General features: G+C 47.6%; 3 protein-coding genes and 1 long non-coding RNA gene across 7 annotated transcripts in view; 2 read left to right on the top strand and 2 right to left on the bottom strand.

The window, feature by feature from the left end:
* LOC135811418 (uncharacterized) overlaps window positions 1-15827 on the bottom strand; it is a 26419-nt gene extending 10592 nt beyond the window's left edge. Inside the window, exons 1-3 of the mRNA XM_065324656.1 lie at window positions 15426-15827; window positions 13544-13618; window positions 120-303 (exon numbers count right to left, since the gene is read on the bottom strand). Of these exons, the coding sequence (XP_065180728.1) occupies window positions 120-303; window positions 13544-13618; window positions 15426-15662 (496 nt within the window). The 5' untranslated portion in view covers window positions 15663-15827. The remainder of the gene's footprint in view (window positions 1-119; window positions 304-13543; window positions 13619-15425) is intronic.
* LOC135811417 (uncharacterized) lies at window positions 4339-9710 on the top strand. 4 transcript variants are annotated; one of them, XR_010552597.1, is made up of 6 exons: window positions 4342-4668; window positions 4759-4844; window positions 5167-5596; window positions 6066-6200; window positions 7602-7684; window positions 9346-9710. It is a non-coding gene; the product is annotated as an uncharacterized LOC135811417 (long non-coding RNA). The 4 variants fall into 4 exon arrangements; XR_010552599.1 differs by having other exon boundaries at window positions 4339-4844; window positions 5167-5601; XR_010552596.1 differs by having other exon boundaries at window positions 4344-4844.
* LOC135811416 (uncharacterized) lies at window positions 5603-9350 on the bottom strand. Its single transcript, XM_065324655.1, has 9 exons — window positions 8891-9350; window positions 8484-8645; window positions 8250-8373; window positions 7856-8019; window positions 7572-7651; window positions 6916-7423; window positions 6676-6750; window positions 6365-6515; window positions 5603-6180 (listed from the first exon to the last, which is right to left on the bottom strand). The coding sequence occupies exons 1-9, from the start codon at window positions 9065-9067 to the stop codon at window positions 5969-5971; spliced, it is 1653 nt and encodes a 550-aa protein (XP_065180727.1). The 5' UTR covers window positions 9068-9350; the 3' UTR covers window positions 5603-5968.
* Window positions 15828-20677: 4850 nt separating the features above from the next.
* On the top strand, window positions 20678-24656 carry LOC135811415 (uncharacterized). The gene is made up of 2 exons (XM_065324654.1): window positions 20678-21995; window positions 24053-24656. Exons 1-2 carry the CDS (start codon window positions 20973-20975, stop codon window positions 24182-24184), a joined length of 1155 nt encoding a protein of 384 aa, XP_065180726.1. The 5' UTR covers window positions 20678-20972; the 3' UTR covers window positions 24185-24656.
* The last annotated feature ends 239 nt before the right edge of the window (window positions 24657-24895 follow it).

Below are 24895 nucleotides of genomic sequence, written 5' to 3'. Positions count from 1 at the left end.
CCCTGATTGAGTCCAAGTACCCCAAACGGGTTGCTCACACGGCTGACCCAGTTCTGGAGCAGACACTGACGTACACGTCCATCGTAAATACAGAATGGATCTGCTAAAATGGTTAGTACCGAAACATCCGAAGGGTAGAGTAACCGGAGGCTGGGCTGTAGTCTCCGTGTTGTTGAAGTAGCGGCAGATGTGTGACGGGTCACTTTGCACAGACTGCAGATTACTAGCAGTACTGCTACTGACAACTACTCCGCCATGCAAGATGCCAAAGGTCAGGGACATACCGATGCAACCGAATACCAGCTGTAACAGACAGAGAATGTAAGATACCCATCAAAACATTGCGTGATATTTAGAAATATTTTACTGGGATTGAATGGGTAATCCTGAAATATAGAGTATTACAATTATTATTATTAACATGTTGGTAGGAGTGCTGACTGGAAAGTCAAAATAGTATCATTTCTTTGAAGAGGGATACCGTATTTTACCGGTTGTAAGTCGACCCCGGTTGTTGCAAACCACCAGTTCTCAATTGGGAAAGGCCTTCGCGCTTATGGCGTTGTATTCGTCGCAATGTTGTCTTTCGACTCCGCCGTACCGCTGATGTTGCTGCATGGCATACGCTATATGCGCTGTGTGTGTTTTGCTGTATACGCTGTTATGTCCAGTTTTATATGCTTATGTTTTGCATGTACGCTGTTTTTGCATGCTATAAATAGCTGGTGTTATTAGTGTTCATTGTTAATTATCAGATGAAGTGAAATATACTGTGTAAAGGAAAACAGTTGTCCTCGTGCCGTGTGGTCGTACGATCCTGACAATTTAGAGAATCTTAGAGGGTTCATAACATTTGGCGACCACGCCAGGATAGGAGCGAGCATGGCAGAGGAACTATGGAACAATTTGGAAGCCAGCTTTATCGACAATGGAGAGCGGTTAGGATTAGAAGGCGAGTTGTTGAAGGTACATGTGGAGCAAAGGCTCCAACAGTACGCGGAGCGTGAGGAGCGCAGTGCCAGACGGCGAGAGGAGGCGCTCCGCACCGAGTTTGCCAAAACACTAAACGAGATTAACGAGCGCATCGCCAATGCGCATGAGGGTGAGGGTAAAGCCGCGATGGGAGGTACAGAGGAATCTCCCAGTCACAGCGGGGGGGGCGTCAACCGTTGATGAAAATCCCCTCATATGATGGAACGCAGCCATTGGAGCGTTATCTTGACCTGTTCGAGGACATCTGTTCCAAGAACGAGTTCGAAGAAAGCGAATGGCTGCTGCGACTGCGCATCGCGCTAGCGGGTAGCAAAGCGGAGAGGATATGTATTGGATGCAACAATTACGAGGAAGCAAAGCGAGAGTTGCTTGCCTCGCTCGGAAAGACTCCGGATAAAGCGTGGAAGACATTGCTGACAGGCAAGCAGCGGTCAGATGAGTCGTTTCATCAATACGTTGTCCGTGTTTGCCGAGAGGTAGAGGTGTGGGCCACACTCGCTATGACAGAAGATGGCGAGGTGGGCACCAAGTATAGCGCCGATATAGGTAAAATGGCCCCGGTGCTGCAAGCAATGGCAAAGCAGGTAATCTTGGAGCAATGCGGACCTGAGATGAAGACGTACCTGGTCGAACGGCAGTGCTACGGGATGTCACTGCGCCAGGTACAGGAGCACGGCGCGTCTTACCAGGTCGCGCACGGACGACAGGGTGATACTGCCAGGAAGCCAGTAGAACGATCCGTGCCAAGGCTCACGGCGTCGGCACAGTGCATGGCGATATCGGTTGCAGATGCAGAGAAGCAGCTAAAGTCGCTGCCACAGGAAGAGAGAAAGGGTTTTCTGCAGCGAGAGAGACTCTGCTGGAACTGCCTTAAGTATGGCCATATGGCCAGAGAATGTCGGTCAGGCTCGAGATGCACGAAATGCCAGAGGAAACACCACCTGCTAATACATGATGTGTTGGATAGAGCAGGTTACAGCCGGGAGAAACCGACTGAGATAGTTACGGAGAAGAATGTTGGGTCGTGCTGTCTACACTCGCCAAGTGTGCGGCTGATGACCGGAGTGGCACGAGTTGAGGGAAGAACTCGAAACGCGAAGGTTCGCGTGTTCCTGGACTCGGGTGCTGAGGCGTCATTCGTGACTGCAGCGTTGGTGTCAGCAATCGATGCAGAACACGTTGGGGTTGAAAATGTAGAGGTGAAGCCGTTCGGCGCGGAACCAACCCAACAGCGCATGGATAAGTACGCCATCACGATCCAGGGTAGCTCCGCTAGCATTCGGGTACGCGCGTTCGTGAAACCAACGCTTGAGCTGGACCTGAAGTGCGCAAGTCCGCAGACCATTGCGCAGTGGCACAGTTGGGGAGTCGAGCTGAGTGACAAGCCTCAACAAGGGACATCAGACGAAATACATATGCTGATTGGTGCAGACTATATCAACGCGGTACTGCACAGCAAGAAGGAAGTTAATGGTGAGACGGTGTGGAACACAGAGATAGGTAATGTATTATCTGGTCCAGCGTCTGCACCAAGTCGAAACAGTCAGCCGGTGCCCGTGTCATGTGTCACAGCCCACATTGAACAACATTGGCAGTTGGATGAACCTCCAGAACAACATCAGCACCTGCCATCGTTCCCGCTATGTCGCCAGGGCAGCGGGTACCAAGTGGGTCTCTTGTGGCGAAATGAGCGTCGCCCAACGGATAACTTTACTCAAGCTAGAGTCATCGCAACGCGGCTTCTTGAAAAGCTGAAGAGGAATGGGAAGCGTACGCTCTATGATGATGTGCTGATCAGGGAGTACCGTGAGCTTGGAGCAATTGAGCTGGAGCCATGTGAGAGCGATGCCGGGTACTATGTACCGCATCATGGTGTATTCCGCGAGCACGCTGCAACCACGAAGTTAAGAGTGGTGTTCAATGCCTCGGCGACGGCTCCAGATGGCAAGTCGTTGAACGACATGGTTGACCCTGGACCTTCGCTATTGCCGAGTCTCGCAGGTATGCTATTACGGTTCCGTGAATATAAGAGCGCGCTGCAAGCGGACATCCGCAAGGCTTTCTTCATGGTCGCGGTTAATCCCGAAGACCGTCCGTACCTGCGTTTCTTGTGGCCCGGTCGAAGCGACAGCGATGAACTGTTAACCTGGAGGCTAACGAAACTGCCATTTGGCGTAAACTGCTCGCCGTACATGCTTACTGCGGTGATTCAGCATCACTTGAAGGAGCTACGGGCGTTGTCTGCACCCAAAGAGCGAGATCGTATTGATCTCTTGCTCACGAGTTTCTACGTTGACGATTTGGTCTCTAGTGTCTCAAATGCCTCGGAAGCCAAGGAGATGCAAGAGTTCAGCGTGCGTGTGCTTACGGATGCTGGCATGGAGTTACGCAAGTGGCGAGGCAACGAAATCCCGTGCGATCCAGAGGCCGGAGATAAAGTCCTCGGTCTGAAATGGAAAACCAGTGATGACTTGCTCAGCATAGCAGCGCTAGGCGAGTCCGATAGGCCGTCTGTTTGGACCCGGCGATCCCTCCTCAAGTGTGTTGCATCAGTGTTTGATCCGCTAGGTCTAGCAGCACCGGCAGTTGTGCCGGGAAAGATACTGCTACAGCAAGCCTGGAAAGTCGGAGGCGACTGGGATGATATGTTGCCTGATGGCATCGCAGCCGCATGTGCGCAATGGTGGGGAGAGTTGGCCGAAGTGGTGAGCATTGACATACCACGTTGGATTTGCTGCAATCTTGACACGCCGATTGCGCTTCATGCCTTCGCCGATGCCAGTGAGAAAGCGTTTGGATGTTGTTTGTATGCCGTCGTCTATGGACAGTCGCACTTGGTATTTGCCAAGGCCAAAGTGGCACCTGTGTCTCCGCCCACGTTAGCCCGCCTTGAGTTACAAGCAGTATGTCTAGCGGCTCGCTACGCTGAGTTTGTGGTGAAGGAGCTGCGTGTGACCGTCACGCAAGTCTATGGCTGGACTGACAGTCTCACTACCGTTCATTGGATCAGTAATCCATCGTACAAATGGAAAACATTTGTGGCTAACCGCGTCAGTCAAGTCCAAGAGATATCGAAGAAGGTCGGCATTGTGTGGAACCATTGCCCGGGCCTTCACAACCCAGCAGATTTACCGTCGCGTGGGAGTAGTGCACAGCAGATCCGTAGTCCGTTCTGGAGGGGCGGACCAACCTGGATCACGGAGCCCAATGACTGGCCCACCGCATCCTCAACCGCAGCTACAGATGAGTCCAGTGTAGAGGTACGAGTGTCAGCCACCACCTGTAGTCGAGAACATGGCCAGGAATCGAGGACATCTGGGAGTCGTAATTTTTACACTCCCGGCGGTGTGAGATTTGGCTGCGCCTCGCCTGCAGCTTCCGCGAGATGCTCGGTTGTACAGAACTCGGACCAGAAGTGACCGTTTATGGCGTTCAAGTAGAGAGTACTAGTAGTAGTACTAGTAGTCTTCTTCAAGGTTTTTTTCTCAGTTTTTCTTAGTTTAGTTTTGGAATTCTGTGGCCATGAGTCGGAGGTCCCGAGTAGATTACAAGGCGCTGAATCGTACGTCAACTGCCGATTTCCTTCCAAGTACACGTCGAACTCTATCCCGTGGAGAAGACGACGGCGTGTATAGGGCCAGCTATCTGCTTGACAAGCGACGGAGAAAGAGGAAGGTGAGAATTTGAATATTGTCGATATTAGTTGCAATCACATATTTTCTCGGCTGACAATGGAGCAAAACCTTCTTGCGTGTTTGGCAACAGGTTCAGTACCTCGTCAAGTGGCTGGGATATTCTGCTAGGGAGAGCTCTTGGGTGGAAGCCATTGACATAACGGAGGATTTGATTCGGTGAGGATGTATTTGTCATTGCTGAGTATTCGTTGTAATTGGTCAGCACAGTGCTGCACCACACTGCAAGTTTGCCAACATCACTCACTGAAAGTCCAGTTTTTTCGTGGCCTATGTCGTGCAGCACTAATGACCTGACGGATTCGTAGCCCATGTATGTCTTGAAATTACGAATAGTATTATAAGTTCAGGGAATATTATTTCAAAAAATATACATAATTATAATTATGTTGGGGTCCACTCCAACAATGTGGACGTGAACAGTTTGGAACAAGTTATTCCTTGGCTCAACATCTGTATTACATAATTCTTGTCTTTGTAGGGCATTTGAGTCTGGCGTTTGCGAGAGCAATTTCTCGCCAGATGAGCTTCACGCCGCTGCTGACAGCTTTATTATAGCGGTACAGAAAAGGCTGCGTTCTGGTGCCGCAATCGGGGAGCCATTTCATTGTCGGCGTGACATCCTCATGTGCTGGTTTGGTGACAAACCAAAGAACAGGGGTGCATGGACGCTTGACAGAAAAGATTTCCCCGGAAAGTACTTCCTGCCAGGTTGGGACAGGGTGTTAGATCAGTTTGGTCAAGGTCCTCAAGTGGTCTATCCCATTACCCTGCGACCTACAGTACGTAGGTCACCCAAAAATCACACTAGGGGTGAGGCAGGGCACATAGTTGCAGTACAACAAGTTGCTGTGCAGTACGGGTCTGTGAACTTCGCTCAGCAGCAGTGCAAGGAATTTGCCACATGAATGGTGAGGTCAGAGAAAGAAACATAATGCTCCGTTGTTATTTAATAGGTGTGTTGTATATTGACTGTGCTGCAAAATGTTGTTTCAAATAAAAGGAGGGGGCTAGGGCATTCAGGGTTCCAAGAATGACCGAACGAAGTGGTTCTCTTCCTAATGCAGGGGAGTGTGAAGGAGATTGCACAAAATACGTTCTATATATGAATGAATAGAAATTAAAAAATATTCTGGATTTTCGTGCCATTGAGATTGCACAAAATACGTTCTATAATATCAGTGAATAGAAATAAATATTCTGGATCTTCATGGCTTTGAGATTGCACAAAATACGTTCCGTATATCAGTGAATAGAAATAAATCTTAATAGCTGTTGGCTGCTTAACGGCTGATTCGTTTTCTTTTCCTTCTGCTCTCCTTGATGTTGGCGGTCCAGTATTCCTCGTCTTTTTTCTTGTATTTTCTCTTCTCTCTGCAGTGGTGGCTCAGTATCTGACGGCGTCCGCTATGCAGCAGTACATCAGCACATGCATCCCACTTGTTGCTCTTCTGCATGTGACTCCGCCGTGCTTCATCGTTGGTCTTCTCAACGCCTGTAGCCAATAATAGCCAGGTAAAAATGTCTCGTTAACTGCTATCCAATATCACTCGTAAAAAGACATCTTTCTGAATAGTGCTGCCGTGATGTATACAACAAGGAGGGACATGTCTGCATTTGCAAGGTCTATTTTGGCTAATTAAATGCACTGTACAATGACCATTGACTTGGCACCTCACCATTTCCAGTGAACTGCTTCAAGTTGCCAAACCGTCGAATAATATCCGGGCAATGGAATAGCATGGCATGAATGTAAGGTGTAACACGCTTCTTGCCGAAGCCGGGTGCGGTAAATCCCAACTCGCAGAATCGCTTGATCCACGTCTTCATCTACATGAAGATTAGAGCAGTAACACGAGAAGCAGCAGTAAGAAAATAGTATCAAAAGAGGTTCGTTCGTTCATGACCTTTGTATTGATATCTTATATCACAGTGTTTCCCTCATACATGAATACCTTCTATAAAAGTAGCTCTCCTGCCACACCTATACCTTTTCCTCAAGTTGAGTTATCTCGCCATCAGTGAACTCTTCTTTTCCCAGATTGGCGTAGATATCATTGAACGTCTGCAAATCACACACACACACAGGATAGCACACGAAAAAGAAATATTCATAGTCGTTGCTCTACCTTTCTCAGTAAGCATTAGTTCAATTGATGTCCCCAACACACAGGCCTCTCACGTAATAGAATGCATTGTATTTTCATAGAGCCATGTTTAAGACCCTTACCGTCCACATGAGCAGAACGTCGTTCTCCGTGTCTGCATTCAGTGCGCCACTTCCCTCCAGCTTCTCGGGCAGATTCTGGAGCAGTATTTTTTTATCGGGCCCCATCAGACTGGTGAAGTCCAGGCGGCCACTGCCTGAGCCGTCGGCATTAGTCTTTTCCCACACACTGAAGCTGACACCGCATGCACTGATGGCGGTGACCAGCATTTCAGTGTGTGGGCCAGCAAGCGTCTTCGACTTGGCCTGCTTGTCGAGCCACATTGTCTGCTGCAGCAAATTGTCCGTCAGGACATCGGTAATCCTCAACATAAGGTGCAGCTCGTCTATAACAACTTGCTCCAATGGCAAGTTGACAAGGGGCTTGGCTTTCTGGCCAAACTTATTACCGCGTTTCGGCGGTCCCGCCTCTGCAGCCGATGGTACGACGGGGTTTTGGGTTTGTAGTTCCCCCATGGATCTTGCCAATGGGGGATCCGTGTATTTGTTCGAGGGAAAGTCGACATTCCACCTGGAAGAAAATGGCAAGAACAAGATCAAAATCTTTCGTTAAACTGTATCTGCCGTAGCATTTTCAAATGTTGAAACGAACATTTGATTGGGTTCTCTCTCTTCACATTACCGTTGAGATCAGAAGTATTAAACGTTTGTGACTTTACCTGTGGTCTTTGTGTACTTTACACCAACAGCACGCGTGATGCGCTGTCGCTGCACTCAAGCCAAGCACCAGACCCAGGAACTGCAGCGGAAAAAGCAAGAACATAGCAGCAAGGTATGCTTATTCACTGCTATACAGTGTCATGCTATGTGTGTTTGTTGTCATCGTCGTCAGCCTCATTCCTAGGTTTTACTCAATATACTGTAAAGTAGAATTGTCTCTTTCCCCTTTACCGGGAGACGACAGTGCAAATACACAGACATGGAAATTCTGAGTGTATTTTACCTTGAGATCTCCACCCAAAATAGTCTCGACTGCCACCTCCTTGCCCTTCACAACGACCTTCTTGTCAGCAGCAAGCTTGCTTACTTGAAACCACACATCCTTCAGTGAGGTCTCGAGAGTTGCATAGGACTCTGGGCCATTCACAACAGCAATCACATGGTTTCCTGGATAAACAACAAACAGGTGTGATTTTACAACTCGTATGTTTAGTATGCGAAATCTTTCGTGCACTGGGCAAACCCCGGCTTCGGCGTTTGCACAGTGGACGAAAGATTTTGGCTTCGGGGTTTGCACAGTGCACGAAAGATTTTGCATACTGAAACGTGGATCATGAGTGTAGTATGTGTGTACAATTTGTGCTGAAAGACTTTGGGCCGTCAGGCATATAACTCACCCTTCGGGGACGAATATTGCTCGATGTCGAGTAGGGAATACGTCACGATGACAAAATTGCTCTTCCGGGACATCCTGGCGCCATCGCAACTCACCCTCACGCGGACCTTGGGTGGGATATCATCCTGGACGGGAAAACAAATATATCAGCTTAGGGAAAATGGCGCCTAACCTAATTGCAATGGTAGTACAAGCTGACTGTGAATTAATGAGCCCCACCTCAAAAATCACCTACCATGTCTCCCAACTGAGCTGTTATGGCGTGAAGCAGATTCCTCTGTGCTCCAGCATGTGGTCCTGGCACTTTTTCAATATCCTTGCCAATTGTGGCATTCAGGTGGCTCCTGCACTCCTTTACGGTGTGCAGTTTTGGCAAGCTGCAGCTAGCTGGCGCAATCTGCAGCAGACGAGTTGAAAAATTCCACTTTTATTATTATTCACTGGTTTGAGGGAAAGACACAAATGGGAAAAATTATTATTGGTCGTGTAGGTCACTCACACTGCACTAAAGATCATAAACTTTTGCATGAATCCACTTAGGGTGCGAAAGACATGCGAAGGACATGTTACATTATTGCCGTGAAAACTTGTGGACCAACGGCTACATAATATTCCAACTCAGCATAGCAGCTTATAACTTACCTGAATTAACTCATGATAGAGGACATCACTGCCGCAAAACTGGTCAAGCACGAACAAGGTCTTTTCAATTTGCTCGCGTTCGCCGTCCGTCATCTCATCGTACGATTTGTTCTCTGAGGAAGTAAACACGCATACCACAAAGAAAAAAAAGAATAAATATACAATTGCACCATCCATCTCTGTGCAAGGGAAACGAAATGCATTATGCAGCACTGCGTTGACTTGCCTTTTTCAGTGAGCTGCAATGTAGTCGTACTCTGGTCATCTTTGTTCCGGAGCACGACACTTTCTAGGCTGAAGCCGAACGACTCTGTAAACCACAGCGCCGAATGCACTTGATCTCTCAGTCTCGACATTCTTCTATTCCTCTGACGAGGGCTGATTGCGTCTAACGGCTTCCCTCTCATAAGCAAATTTTTGTCCTTGTCGTTCTGTTTCTCGATATCCCTCTCCAGCTCCACCACACGCCTCTGCATGGCAGCCAAGTCGCTGACGCTGGCGTTGCTGACGATGTCAGCTTCATCAAGCCGCAGCTCATAGGTTCGCCCTGGAAAGGAGGAGATTCAGAATCACAATATTCCTTTGATACCATTCTTTATTTTCATCACTATTCTCACTATGGTACAATATTATCAGTGCTTACCTTTGTAACATATTTCAGCACTTTTCTTCTTCTTTTTTCTCTGCTGCTCGAAGCAGTAACGTGCCTTCTGCACTTTCTCAAAGAGCTCCCGTTGCCTGCCATCCTTGATGGTAATCTTTCCTCCGGCCTCTGTTTTACTGAAAAAATCGTTCCAGTCCTTGTGCTGGGAACATAGAACACTCAGTGGAACCTCCACAACAATACCTTGTCCTGTCTTGGTCTGGCTCTGGCTCTGGCTCCCCTCAGTCTGGGCTGACTGTGCTGACACAAGGGTGTCAGTTGTAACAGTAACTGAGGAAGAGGATGCCATGTTGGCAGAGGGCACATGTCACACTTCTGCACTGTGACTGGAGAGTGGAAGTGCCCCTGCTCTAGCCATTTATAGGAATCTGTTGATGGATGCAGTTCATTTTCCCACACTTTTTGGGCTGCTATGGAGACTGTCTTGTGACATCTCTCTAGCCATTTCTAGGAATTAGTTCATTTTTCCCACACTTTTTGGGCTACTATAGAGACAGTCTTGTGATTGGTTGGGGCTAGCACATGATCATGTCAACCATAGTGTTGCATGGACCATGGGCTACTATGGAGATTTTCTTGTGATTGGTTGAGCCTAGCATGCACATGAGTCGTGACTACATCATATCAACCATACTTGTAGCATGGGCCATGGGCTACTATGGAGATTATTCTTGTGATTGGTTGAGCCTGGCCTGGGCCAAGACTGCTGCACGAGGAACAGTGACAGATAGTAGTCGTCAGCCAAACAATCTGAGAAAAAAAACAGTCCTTGGTTGATGCTAGCTGTGATGTAGCCAGTCAAACTCAAAGTTTGTTAGTTGCTGTTTGGATCAGAAACGCTGGCTTGGACTGTTTACTGCGCGTTCTCATGTACTCAGGCATGCAGGTTTACTCGTATTTTAGGTTTTTGGCCGGAATGGAGGCTGCTCTGCGCCCCTTGGTGAACATTACCTGTGCTCGTGGAGCAGCTGAAAAGGACCACTGGTATGTCTGCTTCATGGTTTGAAAGTGGAGAGTCGACTTTGGTGCCTTGAAAAAGTAGTAGAGAGCGATAAAGGTACGTCTGTAGCTTAGTTTTGAGTGCTCCTCGTACATTTTTGATCGTGATAGAAAATTTCGCAGCCCAAAGTCAGACCAAAGTCAGCGCGATGATGGCCGATCAGTTTTCTTGTGGATTTTTTAGTTGTTTCGTCTCGTATCTATGTCAGTATCGTGATGGTGAAGTGGAGAGGGTGATTTTCTTCCTCTGGGCTTCGTTCGGCCGACTTTGCTTCGTCCTCGTTGAAAAGTGATGCTGAAAAAAAGGTCGATTCGCAAAATTATGTTGATTTTGAATGTACGTGATGACATGCCATTGCTGGCTATGATCTGATCAGGAATGGTGGCTCCGATTCAGTAAATGGTCGAGGGCACAGGGCATGGTGACTCGGATGTTGCAGTGGAAGCACACTGAGCCTCGTGCTGAACTCTATTTTGCAGCAGACAACGTATTGTACCGCATCGTTCAAGCCGCATGTTTCGCTGAGGATCTTGAGCTGATCAAGCAAGGTCAACCAGTGAAGCCTGGGTCGAAGGTGTATCAGCTTGCACCGTTTCTGGATGAGCATGGAGTGCTCAGAGCCGGGGGACGACTTCAGCACAGCGAGTTGGCGTATGGAGCCAAGCACCCAGTCCTGTTAGGCAAACATCATCTGACCGAGTTGCTGTTGGAGAAAATGCATGTTGAAAGGATGCACCAAGGTGTAGAAGGAGTCTTGTCGTTCATCCGTCAGAAATTTTGGATTATCGGTGGTCGACGGGCGCTACGCAACATTACTCAGCGATGTGTTACATGCCGCCGCTACAAGGCTAAGGCTGCCTCAGAAGTCTGCCCGCCGCTGCCGGAAGACCGAGTTGTTCACGAGAGGCCGTTCGCAACTACCGGCATCGACTATGCTGGTCCGTTGTACGTGCGCCGTGGTGAGTCATCTCCGAAGGTATGGATAGCATTGTTTGTGTGTGCCACCACCAGAGCAGTTCACTTGGAGGTGGTCGATAGTTTAAGTACTGAGTCATTCTTGATAGCATTTCGGAAGTTTGTCGCGAGACGTAGTTTGCCGTCTCGGATCAGGTCTGACAACGCTACAACGTTCAAGGCGGCATCTGACAAACTGAGTGTGCCATGGATGTTCAATCCTCCAGCTGCACCATGGCATGGAGGCTTCTATGAGAGAATGGTTGGTACAGTGAAGAGTGCCTTGAAAAAGGTAATGGGAACAGCGTTTCTGAAGGTCCAGGAGCTTGAGACCCTCTTGTATGAGGTTGAAGCAGTGGTGAATAGTCGTCCGCTAACTTATGTGTCTGATAGCCTGGATGAGCCACCAGTAACCCCTGCAATGATGATGGGTGACATCTGGATGTCGTCCGAGAAGCCAGCAGGTACCCTGGACGCTGCGCAGATGTCATCGAGATTGCGTTACCTCAGTCGGACACTGGAGCATGTCAAGAATCGTTGGGAGGTGGAGGGGGGGGAGTACCTAAGTCAGCTGAACAAACACCAACAAACCATGTCGCGCCCTTTAGCTGTGGGTGATGTGGTCTTTGTTCTCGATGATACCAAGCGCAAACAGTTCTGGCGTTTGGGACGGATCATCGAGTTATTCCCTGGTCGAGATGGTAAGCGTCGTGTTGCCAAGGTTAAGTTGAGTACCAGTACCCTGTTGAGGCCGATCCAAAGGTTAGTGCCGTTAGAAGTATCGTCACAGGACGTGGCTCCTGGGCTTGCCGATACCGCTCAACCGGCTATCGTCCCTCAGCAGCCAGCGTATGAACCGTCAGCACCGTTACCACCACCACGGTTGCAGGAGATGACGCGTTCTGGGCGCGTAGTCAGAGCCCCGGATCGTTTTGACTTGTGTGCATTGTTGTACGGCGGTGAGAAGCCCTTTGGTGGGGAGAATGTTGCAAACCACCAGTTCTCAATTGGGAAAGGCCTTCGCGCTTATGGCGTTGTATTCGTCGCAATGTTGTCTTTCGACTCCGCCGTACCGCTGATGTTGCTGCATGGCATACGCTATATGCGCTGTGTGTGTTTTGCTGTATACGCTGTTATGTCCAGTTTTATATGCTTATGTTTTGCATGTACGCTGTTTTTGCATGCTATAAATAGCTGGTGTTATTAGTGTTCATTGTTAATTATCAGATGAAGTGAAATATACTGTGTAAAGGAAAACAGTTGTCCTCGTGCCGTGTGGTCGTACGATCCTGACAATTTAGAGAATCTTAGAGGGTTCATAACACCGGTTATAAGGCGACCCCCGTATCCGGAGGTCTCAATTCTGCGTTTTGAAGTTTTCACCAAAAGAAGCACTACTAACCACACACTGCTACTGACACATCAACAAATCATGTAAACATTCCTTATTGGAGGGTATAATGTCCCAATCCTTGAAAAAGGCCAATAAACTGGCAAAATGTGTACATGTGGTGCACTCGTGCATGCAGCGCAGGTCATTTTTTTCTGATGGTTCCCAGTTATAAGTCGAATCCCGGTTGTAAGTCGACCCCTACCCACCCTTTCTTCTTCTATTTTTAGTCATAAAAGGTCGACTTACAACCGGAAAAATACGGTACGTGAATGGAGGTGTATGGGATGGGTGGTGTGGCATATGATTGGTAGTGATTGTGTGTTTGTGGGGGGGGGGGAGTACATGTTTGTGTGTGTGGCGGGGGGGGGGGGGTTGCGTGTGTGCGCGCTGTGAACCCAGAAGCCCCAGGGCCTCTTCTTCTTCACAAGCCAGAAATCGACAAAGTTGTCCTACCAACATGGACACCCATAGTCACTCCACAGAATTTCTAATGGCTAGATAAACATTTTACGTCATTTTCCAAATGTACATCTGCTCACACACTGTACCAATATTTGAGTACAATTAGTGTAGGTCCAATGCCTTAACTATGCCCTCCAAACAGCATCCGGGAAGTTAAAATCAGTGTTGATAATCACTCACGTGAACCTTGGAATTCTTTATTCCTCGCAGGGCACACGTTGCTAGCCATACCATGTACAATGACGTGCAGAAAGTCTGTCACAAACAGAGGAAATACGTCAAATTAGCGATGACGCTCTACGCCACGACATTTTCGCTCTAGGAATTTCAGGTTCTCCCGAGAGAATACACCATCAGGCTCCTGTCGATCAACATCCTCAAAGCTTTTCCACTTGTACTTTCATTGACTTCACATGTTTCTGGTGAGGAAGGTATGCGTCGCTACCATATCACAGAGATAGTATGAACGACTAAGTACGGCATGGCAGGACCGATTGTAACCTGCTTACTGCCGTCCTGAATCATACCAAGAGTACACAACCCCAAGAGTGTGCAACTGCCTTCACAGTGCTGCGACAGCAGAACTTCGCATTGCATGATATGGTTCAAAAGATTACTCTGGCAAACAGTGCTAAGTGACCACAGGAGAGTTGAACCCAAAGCTGGGTTATATACAAACCTGTAACGATCATGCACCAGGGCCTGCTGGAGAGCCGGGTCAGCCGGGTCACGCGCCCAGTTGGGGAATGGCACGACCTGGCTGAACAGATAACAGGGGGTCCAGTCTGACCCGGCTGAAAAATGTCTCAAACTGACAATGGATTCCTAAAATACCGGTATTTTACGACTGGCGGACCCCATCTGGTGCAAATCTAGCGCAACCGTACACACTACAGTCTACAAGCGACAGAAACTCGGCTAGGGTCAACTGGTTCGAGCGCGATCTGGCCAGCGGCGAGCAGGAAGTCAGGACATTCAAAGTCGATGGGGCAGGCAGTCAAAAGCGTAACTTTGGCTATAGCTTTTGACAAAGTTGCAAGTTTTCAGCTGACTGGTGATTTGGACGATGGAGTACTAATTAGAAAACAGAATTCCTTTTTTCAAATTGTCAGGACATTCAAAGTCGAAGGGGCAGGCAGTCAAAAGCGTAACTTTGGCTATAGCTTTTGACACCATTGCAAGTTTTCAGCCGACTGGTGATTTGGACGATGGAGCACTAATATGAAAACAGAATTCCTTTTTTTCAAATTGTCAAATCAGAATCCAATGGAACTGCTTTGCATTCTTCACGTAATGATTATGTTGTTTACCTTCTACGTTTGCGGACTTTGATAGTTCGCCTTGTTCTCTAAAATTTCCGATTTCCGGTAATAAATTCGCCTTTCTGTTTTCCTGCGTTTTGAGCAGGCTTTTTGGTTGTTTTTCTGCCGGAAGATCTGACCCGGCTTGACCCGGCTGGCCTGCATGCGCCAGGTACACTCTGACCGGTCTGTGTTGAATGTCTAGAGCAGGCCCTGTGTACAGGGTACAAATAATGCGTACGGGTTCGTCACATGATGTGAAGTTCTGCCGTCGCAGACCCCAATGGCCATATAATAGCTGGAGTTGCACACTCTTGGAAGTTATGTACTCTTGATCATACCCATCTGGGCACCGCATGGCTTATGTTTGGTGTGCAGTGCATGTCCACTACTCTGTACAGCGCTCAAGGTACTTAGTTGTTTTGGACGCACTGTTTTGTTTCTTCCCTCGTGAGAATTGATTTGCTCAGAATTTTGGACAAGAAACAATTTAACGAGGTGTGGCTTGTTGGTGCATAGGACTGGAGTAGGGAGTCATGAATACATGCCACTCCAATACGTATCCTTATCCGACTGAAATCCAGACTTGTGAGTGGAAAGGACCGATTTACCCTATGTTTTCCAAGGGCCAATTGTAAAAAATACATTTAGTATCTAATGAGCCAATAGCACGTGCACAAGGGTGCGATTGATTGGTTGTCTCAGTTACCAGGTAATGGTAGTTATTACTTATTATTATGGTACTAGCGATATTCACTTACTACACCGGCCGCCCACGGGGCATTGGAGGCGATGTTGTCCACCGAATAGTCTCCCGACGATGTCATGGCCGTGGGTACGTACGCCTGAAGGCCCAGGTTAACCACTGACAAGGCGAATAGTAGGATCGACATTCGCTGCAAGTGCTTGAAGCCGCTTGTGGGCAGGCCACCACGCCATTCGGCGCCCTCCTCTGTAGTTGTGGTCTGAATTGGAGTATATGCAGGTCCGCTCGCCATGATTAGCGATTCCCTAATGCAACCTTTCTCGGTGTAGAATTACAAATTGCTTCAGCCTCTCGAAAACGCAAACGGTAAGAAGCCACACAAAGTTGCGAACGATAGCTCACTTCTTCAGAACTGCCCGGCAAGTGACTTATGAAGTACAGTCAACTTCGCTTATAACGACACTCGGCGGGGCATCAGAAAAGTGTCCTTATTAGCGAAGTGTCGTTATACCCGAAGTCTCATTGTATGTACTACAGTTGGATGGGACTTTGCTCTGGGTATGGAAATTCTGTCGTTATTCGCGAATTGTCGTTATATCCGCAGTCGTTATAAGCGAAGTTGACTGTACCTAGTTGTGTGCTTGAGTCCAGGTCCATCTGTCCATCTGTGAACTGATAGTCTGTGGATCTATAAACGAACTTTGAATGGTCGTGCGGGACTTTCCTGCTCTCTACGAGTCTGGGATGTGCGAGGTACGCGCACTTACTGACTAATACTCTTGTGCATGTGACATCCAGCTGCCCAATACATGACGTAGGCGTTTCAGAGCCTTCGTCGGCTTCGAACGTCTGGACGGAACTCCTGAAGCCTGGTGTCATCTGTAGTCTGTAGTCTACGGGGTAGTGTCTCGTAAAATAATGGCACACAGTCCTGCACACGCTGCAGTGCAGTCTGCTGGGAAAATGACAGCGCAATTCAAGCCTTTCTCTTTACTACCGCCGGTATGTACGGTTCTATATCGTGGATTTCCGTTGAGACTCCGGGTCAAAGATCAATGTAAAAAAAAGCTTTGATAATGATAGGGTAGATGCCGCACTGACCACCAAATTTGCAAACTACATTGTAGATCTACTGTGCTGCTGAATGAAATCCGACCTAGGTGCGCAAGTGCACGCCCGGCGCTGTGCAGCCCTAACCTGCGAACACTGAGATTGTCTCTAGTACACCAGGACAGGGCGCAAAGCCGACTCACTCGATCGGATTTCATTGAACAGCACTGTACATAATTACGGTTACCACTAATCATACACATGTGATGGTGATGATGACTTTTGTTTTATTGCGCAAATCCGAACGGGAATTACTTCCCAATAACAAAGTAGCGAAGACATAAGGTATAAAGAGAGGGAAGAGGGGAGATGTACCATTTTACATTCGGGTAAGGTTGCTATGTAGTCATGTACACTCTTGCGGTCTTGATCGAGACTCGTTCACACTAGTAGTACTAGACAGATGTCTATTCAAGAGAGGCATTGCACAAGAGAAAATAGCTTCCTGCGGTGTGACCGTGGAGAGCTGAGCTCTGTGAGCTGATATACATGTGCATGACTGTACACGTACATGATGATGATGACTGTTGGCGTCCAGCCGGCATGCATATCCCGTCACGTGTCATTACATAAACTCATACTGGTTCATATCATACTCATACTAGTCATAGCCATGACCTGTCACATCATACAGTATCGTATGTACAAGTCATCATTGTACATGTACATGTACATTACCATGATAACAGTCATCATGAGTCATGTACATGTACATCAAAAATTAACGACTATGTTGTACATGTATCGGATATGGAGGTAGGCACCGGCGGGTTATGCCGGCAGAAAATTGGCAGAATTCGGTAATTTTTCTGGTAAGTTTCATGCATGTTTGGTATGTGGATAATGAAATGGACCAGAATTCGAGGAATTGCCTACGGTTCGGTATGGTTCTGCCAATTTCACTGCTTTTCGAGCAGAATCCGCCAGTACCTATATGGAGGTCAGTACCAAATCGCCTCCTACTCCTAGATCCTCGGCTCTGGATGCTATGACGCAAGAGCATGCCTATTGCATGACGTTTTGACATGCATGAGTCGCCAGGAATGCGGTCCAGTAATAATACGTCATCTACATCTACATGTACATGTACAGGCAGTTATACTACACTCTACAGTACTGCACTCTACAGTACTACACTCTACAGTACTGCACTACTGCACTAGTTCTGCTCTGCGACCTGTCCAGACATGTCGACAAGCTGTACAACCCTTGGCTTGAGAATGCTTTTCGGAGAACAATAATTATGCGGTACGAGCGGAGAATGAGCATGGGTACTAGGGAGTCGTCAAATGCCGGTTTTTGACGACTCCCTGGTGGACACATACATGTACATGTACATGTATAATGTACATGTACGTTCATTGAACATGTACAAGAAAAGAATGACGGTGGTACTACACAATATGCGTTGGAATTGGCATCTGCAGGATCAGGCTCAGAACCGTCGCTCTTAGCGAAAGTGAAAAAGTATGAGCAGTGTGCTTAGGAGTGGGAAGGGTGAGGGCGTGATCAAGGAGATGGCATGTTGCAAGCATTAAAAACATAGTACGTATTGGGCTGTGAAATAATTATCCTGCGGCAAAACTGTAATGGCTCTTTCCATCACGAGCACGAGTCAACACGTCACGATTTCTGTTGCCAGCACTGTACACACATACGCGCGCACATACATTCACACGGATGCACGGCACCATACGCACGCAGACAGACACACACCACACACACACGCGCGCACATACATGTACAAAGTCATGTGCTAGTACAGAATCATCGTACACACGCAGGTACGCATGCACTCAACTACATGACGTACAATGCCTTCGATGCCGCAAACATTTTTGCACACAACATCGGTTGCCGTAGTTCCCTTGCCTGACGTAAGGCGGTACAAGAGCTAGAGCCGATTGATCGACTGTCATTCTCAAGCAGCAGGGATTCCACGCACAGTTACCTTGGTTACGTTTTTGTAGAGGTTGGTTCTGTCAGCCGCACGCACAGACTCAATGGCATAAGAACTCTAACTAATACTTAGTATAAGAGGTTGGTTCCTGTTGCACTTGTGCCAGTTGTGGCAATGGCCACTGGCTGGCGCTGGCCATCGTCCTCTCGATTCCGTGCCGTACGCCCAGGCCAGGCCAGGGGACACTTGTCGGTTGAAGCGATTAGCAGCCTCAGAAATCCATGCCAATGGGAAAACAAGACACAAAGTAAGATTAGCTTCGAGACAGTAGTACATGTACCCATAACATAGTAAGTACATGTACATGTACATTGTATACCTGGTACCAGTAGTGAGGGTGCACAGCTAGGGCCATGTGCAATGATACATGAGTCACATGACCCATGATGTGGAAATAACTCCCAGTAGTACGCCTTACCTCTGGAGTTCTATAACAATACTGTAGTACGTTACTTATAAGAGTGCAGAATTCTGAATGCTGATTTCCCTGTGGCCAGGATAAGGACATCTCATGGTCACAACAACTCTCCCCGTAATGACATCATTATCATCTCTACGATGACATCATTATCAACTAGTTATCATTCGGCTACCTCGTAAATATTTAACATGGCCGCCTTTGGGTAATGGGCCTTGCAACTGCATGGTATGATTATGGAGGTAGGTGCATTCACCCTGAACACCAACACCCGCTTCCATCACCGGGGCATGTACACTAACCTGGCAAGCCTGGATGTTGGAGTTTCTAGCCAGTTGTAAGTTGATCTTCCACAGTGCGTAGAACATACTTTCTTACGTTATCGGACCTTCGAGAAGACAATAACATCTGCCGTACTGCGCTTGCACTCCACAAGACAATCCTCCTCCTCGTCTAACCGGTTACCCCCAAGACGAAACAATGATAGTAGCCGACTGGCCGAAATATGTTTTTTAAATGTCCTGCTCCTCAGAACCTGCCACTCCTAACAGTTATGGCATACACTAGTACATGGCATGGTCTGCACAGTTGCTTCAAGACTGTGTATCCCCGTTCCCTGGGTTCTCATGATAGCAAGCGGCATTACGTTTCTGCAGTATTGGACTCAGTGACAACTATCAGCTCGCAATATCTCCTACAGCATGCTCCTTTTCCTGAACCCACTGAACTTGGCTCGTGACTTATTTCTGCCATGCACATCCGCTCTTCCACGCACTACTTTCCCATATTTGCACTGCTCTCCTTTTTTAGCAACAAACTAACTGAGATAACAGTAGAGAGAGAGAGAGAAGGAGGGTTTTGAGTTTTCCGTTCTCGGCGTTACCAACATGCTTTGCCAATGACGATCTCCCGTGACAGTCCCACCAACGAGCGACTTCCAATCACTCCATAGGTGTCGGCATATCCACCAGAGCAGCCCATCTAGATGTACACTGACTGTATAGGTCTAGCGAGGTTCACCCCATGTAGTGGATAGATGTGCGCGCATGATTGGAGTTAGCAAGTGGTTTACCGTGTACACACATGTACAAAAGTAATGCCCAACGTACCGGTATTAAATTTTGTAAATGTACATGACTTGTAGTTCCTTTGATCTCAATCATCTACGCTCTAGCTGCCAAGACAGTCATTTCCTCACCAGCTTTGCCATGTTAACATTGTGTGCGTTTTAGCAAATTTCCACACACCATCATTGTGTTGGCGCATGGTAAAGTTCAAAACTGCACTTTCTTCCACCTTATCAGCTACTCAGACTGCTACCTAAACCTAAATGTATCAACAGCGATCTCAGAACACTGCCGCTAGCACAGTGCGTACGTTAACACCATGACCAAACAGTCATGAAATATAGATGGCTATGTAGACAGCCAACACAAATAATTCTAGCAGGGAAGACTTCATGCAGTGTACATGCTGCAATATACTGGTACATTGTACCCCCTTTTTTAACTATGTTCAAATTCCCAGCTCGAAAATAATAAAGAAAGATAATGGTACTGAGACTAGGACAAACGTGACAACTACTGAGCAAGGGCTGCACGGAGACGCACCAGTGATGGTGGGCATTGATGGCTCTGCCGACGTGAGGTATCGGTATCACAGCCAAAAACACGCACCAGATAGTGAAGGCGAGTGGAATATGGCAATGGTGAGGCGAACACTGGGTAACAGACATTCTGTCTTGGACTGCTCCCGAAGGTATAAAGACGTGTACGGATATGATGCATTGTGCGCTTTGCGTATTGCTCACTCTCCCACGCTAAGTCACTACAGATGCCGGGAGACGATAAGATAGCGATGGCGGGCCATACAGTGTAACCCCATTGTCCCTGGGCGCTTGCAGCGTCTTGGCTCACCAGCAAAGAATTTAGGGCTGGGAGGAAACAGGAGCGCGCACAGGGGCTTGAGCCTTGGGAGAAAACTGACTGTTTTCCGTTGGTTCCCGTCGCACAAGAGGAGGATAAACGAAGGCATGAGCGAAAATGGAAGGTGCATTGTAGAGAGTGACGGACGACTATTGAACTGTTCCCAGCAGTCCTTACTGAGGCTTTGCAATGAACTCGGCGGATGATAGAATGGGCCGTGGTGGCTCACCACGGCACTGCTCCGTGCTGCTGCGCTCACTAACGGCTGCTTTGCTCGTGGGTGCAGTCCTAGTGTCAATCAGTGGTGGTTGTTGTGCCACAGTGCACCGTGGCCATACTCTGACCAGTGACAATACAGATGCAGCTAAGGCATACGCCAGCAGTGCAGTTGCACCAAACGCGGAAGGCTCTTCTTCCAGGAGGGCCAGGCGTTCTGATGAGGACAGTGCCTCTGAGATGAGGTCAACTGCAGTCAGCTCGGATGCTGATACGGACTCAGATAGCTCCAGCTCAGACGGAGATGGACAGCCTGCGGTTCAAGGCGCAATACAAGATCCTCAAGCTGCGGTTGTGGAGATTCCCACTGACCCAGCCGAGGTGGCTATACCGCCAGACACAAGTCGTGGATTTGCCATACCCGACATCTTCGCTGGGCCAGCGTTCATGGCTGGTGTTGGCGATATACCTGAGTTAACAGATGGAACTATGACGGACTCCAACGGCAACGTGGTGGCCAGGCGCAAAGGCAATCCACCCACTGCGCCCAAAAAACCGGCAAACTGTGCTCAGAAAGTCATATGCAAACAGGTCGAACTAATGCGGGATTTCGTGAGCTTTGCATACGAGTCGGTTTTGAACGTGCTGTACGAGATCTCGTCGACGGCGATCCCAGCGATCCTGAAAGAAACCAAGAACTTAGCAAGCGGACGTCGCGAGTGTTCAGACATCCTATTCATGAACAGTACACACTTGGTGGTGTCCATTAGACACGGAAAGGGCGATGCGATGGTCAGGCTCAAGCTCGCGCCGCTCCGCGCTGCGGACGGCAGTCACATACCCAGTGAATCGCTGTACACGACCGGGGAGCTACCCGGGTTTGGAGCGCTGCAGAACCACATAACGTACAATACTCGTGGACAGCCGGTCAATTCTGTGTTCCTAGTGAGGTTCCCCAATGCTAAGAAGTTCGTCAAGTTCCCAGTCACAGGACAGGTAGGTTTCAATACCCTTTTTTTAAATATTCTTATCAGTACTATATTATGTATGTAACCCCCTGTGGAAGGTCACTGTTTGATTGGATTCGTTGAGCCCTGACATTTTTTGTAATGACCTGGAGAGCTCAAAACGAGGTACACTGTAGCAATGTGGCGGGTACGTACAAATAATGGAGATGAAGACACAAAAATTATTATGACATGGGAAATTGCTGTCTTTTGACATTTTTCCATTATTCCCTGTACTTACCCATGATGAGAAGGGAAGCGAAAACGTTCGGTTACCAAATTGGCTTACTTGACTGTGTGGATTGCGTCGGTGTTTACACATTTTCTTTCGAAACATGGGAGATTGTTATTATTATGTTGCAATTGGCTCGGTGACAAACTATTATTCACAAACCAGGGTATGCTGGGTGGTTGGTTGGTTCTAATTAATATATTGGTACAAGGCATAGTCAGCTGAACTGCTGTCCTGCTAGAGGGCAGCCTTTAGTTCATCAGTTTCCGGAATAGCCCGGGAATAGCCCGGGAATAGCTAAACGGTTGGGTAGGCTATTCTACAATAGCATGTCATAATGCATGTTCTGTAGCTGTACTTGCTGAGACAGCACTAGTCGGCCTTCAATAGTGCACATGCATGTACGTTGTACGTTGTAACTCCAGGAATACAACATACACTGTGATACAGGACCAGGGAATGCACTATGTACTTGTCTTGAGCACCCTGTAATAGTATGGAGTGTTTTTACAACTATCACATGATCACACACACATACTTGCCATGTTGGTTCCGACTCCATCCAACCCCTTCGTCTACATGTACATGTACATGTATGGCTCACATGATGTCGGCCATGTTGGTTACACTGCCCACATGCTATAATCTCTTTCTGCACAAACTCAGTTCAATACATGAACAAGATGTGAAACCCCTTTATAACCTGCATGTACATGTACTGTATACATGTACCAGTCCGCAGTACCTCGGATACAATCCGCACCCGGTCCCCACACAAACACCGCATGCCGACCATTAACATGTTTTCTAGCGATTGCACAGTTGTGAAACCCTGAGTTCCACCCCCAGAGCCTTTCTGTCCCCTGTTTCACTGAAATACCTCGGATATAAAGTACGTACATGTACAAATGTACATGTACGTAGACTACAGACCTATGACTTACAAATTTACAATGCAATCATGTATATTTTGGTCTCACTGCACGTGCTACTTGATGACGTAATCACTGACTTCTCTTACCGGTCACGTTTTGACTGGCTGCTGATGCCAACGATGCGTTGCCATGGAGCAGTGATCATCTTCGTATTATGCAGATTGCCCCTGGACATTGCTGACTCACCCCAGAGATGAGTCAATACTTCCGACCTCGGTGTGCACTTCAAACAATGACTGTTTCCACCGTTGGCCGCATTCCATGTCCAGTATTGGGACTCGAGGGTTCGGTTTCACGATATTAAACACACGACATGCGACACTAGCCAGGACTAACTTGCAAAGGGAATACTGAAGAATGATTCTGTCCACCGTCCATTAGTAGTCCATCCTAACAGACCCTTACTGCTCTAAGAAATCGGCCTAGCGGAACCAAAGGATTAAATCTTATACCTGCACGTACATGTACATAGTCATGTACGTGTCCCTACTGAGGTGCATAATTATACACGAAAGGCACAAAGTAGGCTAACAGAGTTCGTCGCAACTCCACGTTTCTTGCACAATGAAATCATCAAGCGACACGTGACATATGCAGTGAGACTTGGCCAATATAGAGCATAGTTGTCTGGTGGTTAGTGGGTATTGATTCTGCCCGCAGAAATATTGCCTTGATGGTGGTGTGGATGGTCACTTGAGTGCGTATAATAGTGCTCCACATTATTGTGTTGAGCCCTCTCCGCTAGCTAAAGGAGCATGTTCACCTTGAAGTACATAATTATAATTATACATGGGCAATCATAATAATTATTATAGTATTTCCTGTCCTTGTAAACAAGTCTGTATTGTCAACCTCTTATCCCTGTGTTCTGTTCTGCAGGAGTGCAGCAAGTGTGGCGAGCCTCGCGCACCCGTCTACCCCGTCCGCCTGGATCTCATACCGAAGTCTGAGCCGGAACGCGCAATCAGAGAGGCAGCTCTCACCACCCTCATTGAGTACACATGTATTTGAATACTAATGATAACATGTGTAAGTCGGAAAGCCCAGGCACCAAGCCCCGGTCCAGCAGCCCATGCTTTTGTTGTATGTGCTTTCTTGTAAAGAACACTAAGTCTTAGTGATTTACATTTGAGGCAGTAGGAGAAAATTAATGTTAGTTCTTCGTCCTTGCAAGCAGCTTCTTCCTACATGTACTAAAATTAATGTCCACAGAACAACAAGGGCAATCAAGGCTACAGCTGTAGTTTGCCTCTACTCTGAGTTTCATGCTTACGAGATAATCAGCCAACAAATGTATACTAATAATTATTATTATCTAGAACGAGGTCTGTCTCATTGTCCAGGAGACGACCAATCAGTAAGTAAATGTACCGGATTTGTTTGTAATATACTTTATTATTATTATTATTATTATTATGAAATGACCCAAAGGCAATGTGCCTATCGAGGGGTTCATTTGATTGAAAGAACAGTAGATGTAGATGTATGTACAAAGAGAAGTAGGGATTGATGAGGAGAGAAATGGGGAAAATCAACTGCAAGGTGGCGGAATTCCGTTGATTGCATAAGCATAGTCAGCTGTAAATTTCCTGAGGGCAGCTTTGAACTTATAGAGCGAGGCTTCCGATGTTAGACTGGGGGGTAAACAGTTCCATAGAATAGCAGTTCGGAACATGAAGAGAGACTTAGACAATGATTTAAATTTGGGAAGAATGATTTTAT

Source organism: Sycon ciliatum, chromosome 3 (genome assembly GCF_964019385.1).
Source record: "Sycon ciliatum chromosome 3, ocSycCili1.1, whole genome shotgun sequence".
NCBI classification, from domain to species: Eukaryota; Metazoa; Porifera; class Calcarea; order Leucosolenida; family Sycettidae; genus Sycon; species Sycon ciliatum.
The sequence above is the reverse complement of the archived record's forward strand: the minus strand, read 5'-3'. Positions and strand labels throughout refer to the sequence as shown.

What these genes read in the sequence shown, in the direction of transcription:
- LOC135811415 (XM_065324654.1), top strand. Translation starts at nt 20,973, where the DNA reads ATGAACTCGGCGGATGATAGAATGGGCCGTGGTGGCTCACCACGGCAC. An exon ending in AGTTCCCAGTCACAGGACAG is followed by an intron (nt 21,996 to 24,052) that starts GTAGGTTTCAAT and finishes TCTGTTCTGCAG; the next exon opens with GAGTGCAGCAAGTGTGGCGA.
- LOC135811416 (XM_065324655.1), bottom strand. Translation starts at nt 9,067, where the DNA reads ATGGATGGTGCAATTGTATATTTATTCTTTTTTTTCTTTGTGGTATGC. An exon ending in CAGCTCAGTTGGGAGACATG is followed by an intron (nt 8,374 to 8,483) that starts GTAGGTGATTTT and finishes TTTCCCGTCCAG; the next exon opens with GATGATATCCCACCCAAGGT. An exon ending in AAAGTACACAAAGACCACAG is followed by an intron (nt 7,424 to 7,571) that starts GTAAAGTCACAA and finishes ATTTTCTTCCAG; the next exon opens with GTGGAATGTCGACTTTCCCT.